At 36.2% G+C, this 5,307-nt stretch overlaps 1 protein-coding gene across 1 annotated transcript in view; it reads right to left on the bottom strand.

Annotated features, from left to right (window-relative positions):
* The window catches only part of LOC121392666 (fibrinogen-like protein 1), a gene marked incomplete at its 3' end in the record, with an annotated part of 18,134 nt that extends 13,643 nt beyond the window's left edge, over positions 1-4,491 (bottom strand). The window contains exon 1 of the mRNA XM_041523779.1: positions 4,112-4,491. Within this exon, the coding sequence (XP_041379713.1) occupies positions 4,112-4,210 (99 nt within the window). The remainder of the gene's footprint in view (positions 1-4,111) is intronic.
* Between the last annotated feature and the right edge of the window lie 816 nt (positions 4,492-5,307).

Raw genomic sequence — 5,307 nt, 5'->3', positions numbered from 1 at the left:
CATGGCCAGCAATGGCGGACACACCCGCTATTAGTGGACATGTTTGAGTGGCATGTGACGCCATTGAAGAAGCGCCATGGCCTTGACATTTCAAATGACAATGCGACCTCGATTTTTAACATGTCAATAACATGAAATCTCATCTTTACGAATTGTTTAAGTTTTTCATAGAAACGATTATTTTAAGAACTTTGGGACGTATTTCAATGAGTGCACTCAAAACCTCCAATCTACGTATTCGCGTTTCTTTTGGAGTTAAGTATATATTCACAGAGACACACACGGATAGACAAAACAACAGACACACAAACACAGCGAGAGAGAGGAGGAGGGAGGGAGGGAGAGGGGGGAGAGCGAGAGAGAGAGAGAGAGAGAGAGAGAGAGAGAGAGAGAGAGAGAGAGAGAGAGAGAGAGAGAGAGAGAGAGAGAGAGAGAGAGACACAGACACAGACACAGACACAGACACAGACACAGACAGACAGACAGACAGAGAGAGAGAGAGCGTCCGTTTGGTTGCGTAACATTTATAATTTTCTTTTCTCAATACAACTTATTCTAACATTATTATTATGCAGAAGCAGGATGTCGTTAGAGGACTGCCGAAATAGAATAATGATTAGTGATCGTAACCACCATATGATGAATAATATGAATTTAAAAATGTAAGAAATTCGATCATTTCCAAAATATATCGTTTATGATAAATTTCCCAAAATATAACGCGGAAACAACCAACCAGGCACTGTATCATCTGCGGTTTTGTGAGAATAACTGTCGTATTCTCAGGCCAAGCCCACTGTTTTTACCCGCAATTCTAATTAATTTCTGAACACTTATAACTTTTTCAAGTGCGCCACATAAACGCAGTCGTTCAGCTAAGAAATCGTCAATATGTATTTCTGGTAAGAAAGATTCTGTCAGTTTTCTAAGTCCTGTGGATACCCTATTAAACGTTCCGAGCATGTGACAGTCATCATACATACACCATCTAATGATTTCCTTAAAAATCTCGTTTGGTAAAGCCTGTCCGTCACCGCACTCCCCTTTGTTAGATGCATTAATTATACCGGTGTTGCTAATTAGACATTCCGTATCACCGTCAGTTACTGGTGTGGAATGTGTTACAAGAGAAGGATACTCGTGATCATCATCTAATATAGAATCATCGTCAGACTGTAAACGATGCATAGTGTTATGAACTATTTCGGCTGAATTACTTAAACTGACGTAATGTTCCCCGTGACCTTCAGCAATATGACCAAGAACGAGTGTTGGCAATGCTGGATTAAAATGAGTTGAGGGAGATAGTAAGGTTGTTGCATGAGGTCCGAGACTAGAAAATATTAAAATGTTCACAAAGAACAATTGCGCAGCTCGCTGCAGGGTGATATGATCACCGAAAGTACCACTATTCTCCATATTAGTAAGCTTATCAGCACAGCATATATACACAGTATGTATAAACGCACAAGAGCTTTTGGTTTTTATGTTAGGTAATACAATGAAATATATAAAATAAAAAATTACCTACATGTATAAAAGTATTACATTCACAAACAGTATACAAGAAAAGTGACAACTAGTATGCTTTTAGACAAGAGAGTGCCTTAACTTATAATTTTTATGCCAAACTAATACACTTATCAATATTAATTAAATCTTTAATGTATGCTTCTTTAACATCACAAAGTATTTTAATCAGCTGTTGCTGTTCCGATAATTATGATACAGACTACCCACACAAGCTACTATTTTTGATACACAGCTGTAGAACATACTTGGTTCTTCATACCCCAACCGAATAGCACTGGTTGGAACAAGAAAACAATGTATATTTATAGGGTTAGCGTTAGAAATTTCGTATCCCAGGCGAACCATCGACCATCGAAATAAATCTAAACACAAAGTTTAATATTATTTCACTTTGTATATATTAAACAAAGGCCTACACCTATGTTGTAATCTGACGTTTTAAGCCTTTATTACAGAATGGGCATTTTTTTATTACAAAATGGGCACCTATTTATTATTACAAAATGGGTCCGATTTTATTACAAAATGGGTACCTACGTTTATTACAGAATGGGTCGTTTTTTATTACAAAATGGGTACATATTACAAAATGGGTCGTTTTTTATTACAAAATGGGTACATATTACAAAATGGGTCGTTTATTACAAAATGGGCCTCAACACACGTGCAGTCATAGATTGAAATAATGATGTTATTGACCAAGCAATGCTATCGTATTTTGAACATTCAGGGCTGTGTCTGCGGGATGAAAAAGTGGTTGAACCCATACGAGTCCGAACAATAGTCCTTTGGTTTTTCGCATTACAAATGTAACACCCCACCCCCAAACCCCGGCCCCTAGCACCACCCTAAATATTATATATATATATATATATCTACGTATGAGTTCCCAATTTAGAGGCAAATTAAATAACATTTTTATTATTATTTGATGTTGGTGGCCTTTGACATTTTATCTCCCCCCCCCCCCCGTCTTCTGGGTCCGGCCCTGCATTAAATTTATTTATAAATTTGGAAAGCACATTCCTGCGGTGTGTGAGGTGATTTGTGTTTATTACTGTGCTACACTTCAGTTGTGTTAGGTTAGATATGGTATGCTAATATATAATTGATATAATAAAATAAAAATACATAATACATTAGCTAAATTTATTAAATATAATGCACCTACAAGAAAGGGTTACATGTTTTGTTTGTTTACATCTATGTTTAACGGAAAGATTAGACAATGCTGTTACACACTGCAAAACAATAATAACCTTGATTTAGTGAAACAAGCTATAATGGCCTTCACGTAGCCTCAGATCCCAATGTTTTGATATGCAAATGACCTTAGTTATTTATAGGAGAAATAACGTGCATTCAAACGACACAGAGATTTTTAAAAAGTGGAATTAAGTCAACTTCGTGCATTTTATATGATGATTTGTATATAAAACCTGTCGGGGTTTGGGGTTTTTTTTCATGTAAATGCAAAGAAAACAAATATCGAATAGGAAATAAACGTAACATTTGCAAAAAACTTTGGGTCTAAATAATTGAACAGGATAATAATTTTATTCACTATTTTATAACAATCAGTCGATTAATAAAGACTTGAAGATGGAAAACATGACATATTCTCAGGCTGAAATTACATTTATGATTTATTTTACAATAGTATCCCTCTCTGTTACTAATTTTGCAAATAGCACGTCCACACCGTAACACCGGTCAGTTTTAAACTAAGGCATATCACATGATTCCTTTCAAGTAAAGGAAACCACAATCGTCTCAAATGATATTAAGAAAAGTGCCGTCTATTTCAGTTTTCTACAAATAATCAGGCAAAAAGGAACGGGTCACTGCGTATGTTTATTCTACGTCAACACCGTAACGGGTATAATTAATATATTGATGTATTAAATGGGATATGATTCATTCAAAGATCATTGTAAATGGATGCTTCGAAGATAGCTTGGCAACTCAACATAGCTAATCAACAATAATTGTATAAAAATGTGTTTTTGTCAACGTTTGTCAACACCGTAACGGTCAACACCGTAACATTATGACTTTATGATTTTGATCAAGTGTCTAAATTAAACCACATGTTCAACATGAAATAGCTTTAAAATGTACTGAGGTGTCGCCAAACAAATATCCTTTGCACTTCTATTGTTTTGGCCATTTAATTCTGTGAACATGTAATAATTGCGTCCCACATTCTATTTTCGAGGCAATTGGAAGCTTTCTCGGTGTTCCTTGTTAAAATACTTGAAATATGTTCATGCTATTTTGCTCTTTGGTGGGCTTAAAATATTTAAAATATTTTTTTAATAAATTATTATAAGTACATATTTTGTTGAACAACATACATGTTTTGATAAAACTGAAAAGTTTTGTGTTGGAAAGTTTTTGCTGTTTTACTCACCGAAAGAGGTTTTTGACGCACTTAGCCAGTTTAGTGTTCATTTGAAGCATAGAAATACTAATAAAAAGGTAGCTATTTGGATAATAACTGTTTATTTATAAATATTGACATGCTTTAGAAACGAATGCTTATGCTTACCGAAACTGTTTCACCCATGATACTTACCAGCCAGCCATTATCACACCAGACATCGATATGTCTGCCATTGTCACGTGGATAAACCTTGTATTTTCCATTGGTGTAGTTTCCGCCTAACAGTAACATGACGTCATCGCAGTCTGCGGGACCACTGGGTGCAGGAGTACTTTTTAGAATACTTTCTGTAACATGTTCTGTACTACTTTCTGTACTACTTTCTGTACTACTTTCTTTAATACGTTCTGTAATAATTTCTGTAATACAAAATCAATTGTAAATTAAAAATATGAAAGCTCTACTTTATCTTCCCTTTCCCGCTATCTCTTTCTCTCGCTGTCTTTCTCTTATCTATCTCTGTCACTCTGTAAATCTCTTCTTCCCCGATCTCCCTCACAATCCCATTTTCGCTTCTTGTTCCTCTCTCTCTCTCTCTCTCTCTCTCTCTCTCTCTCTCTCTCTCTCTCTCTCTCTCTCTCTCTCTCTCTCTCTCTCTCTCTCTCTCTCTCTCTCTCTGTTTAGATCTCTCTGTTTATCTTCTCTATATCTGTCTGTCTGTCTGTCTGTCTGTCTGTCTGTCTCTCTCTCTCTCTCTCTCTCTCTCTCTCTCTCTCTCTCTCTCTCTCTCTCTCTCTCTCTCTCTCTCTCTCTCTCTCTCTCTCTCTGTGCTTAGCTCCATTTTTTTTGTCTCTCTGTATGTGTCCTGTGTGTGTGTGTGTGTGTGTGTGTGTGTGTGTAAAATGCAATATCTATACTAGAAACATATTGTAAAGTTCTCTTACCGTATGCTACTGTTCCCGCTTGGTCTTCAAATGACATTAAATGGAATTGTTTGCTGTAGTCGGAACACAAGCCGTTGTTCTTGTTGAAGAGAAATCCTACACACGTGTCGTCACGGTAACACATATCGGTACATTCCATTATATTGGCCACATTCCGTTCTTTTGCTGGTGTTTCTGTTGGTTTTTTATTGTTGTACTGTGGCAACCTTCGAAATGATTTGACCACGCACTCGTTTTGAGCACAAAGTCCCATATTTACAATTTTACAAAAGAAGACAACTAAAACATAAAGTGATCTTTTCTTTAAACTGTTACCGGTAAAATTCGCCATTACTGCTGTCAAAGTCGTATAGTTGATCAGTGAAAGGAAATGTCATTAGCTGACTGGAAAGTATTGTTGTCTGCAGTCAGTTCTTTGCTCGAAGGTTTTATTGAACCAAATCA

Source organism: Gigantopelta aegis, unplaced genomic scaffold (assembly GCF_016097555.1).
Source record: "Gigantopelta aegis isolate Gae_Host unplaced genomic scaffold, Gae_host_genome ctg4260_pilon_pilon:::debris, whole genome shotgun sequence".
Taxonomy (NCBI): Eukaryota; Metazoa; Mollusca; class Gastropoda; order Neomphalida; family Peltospiridae; genus Gigantopelta; species Gigantopelta aegis.
This window is presented reverse-complemented; position numbering and strand designations above follow the sequence as displayed.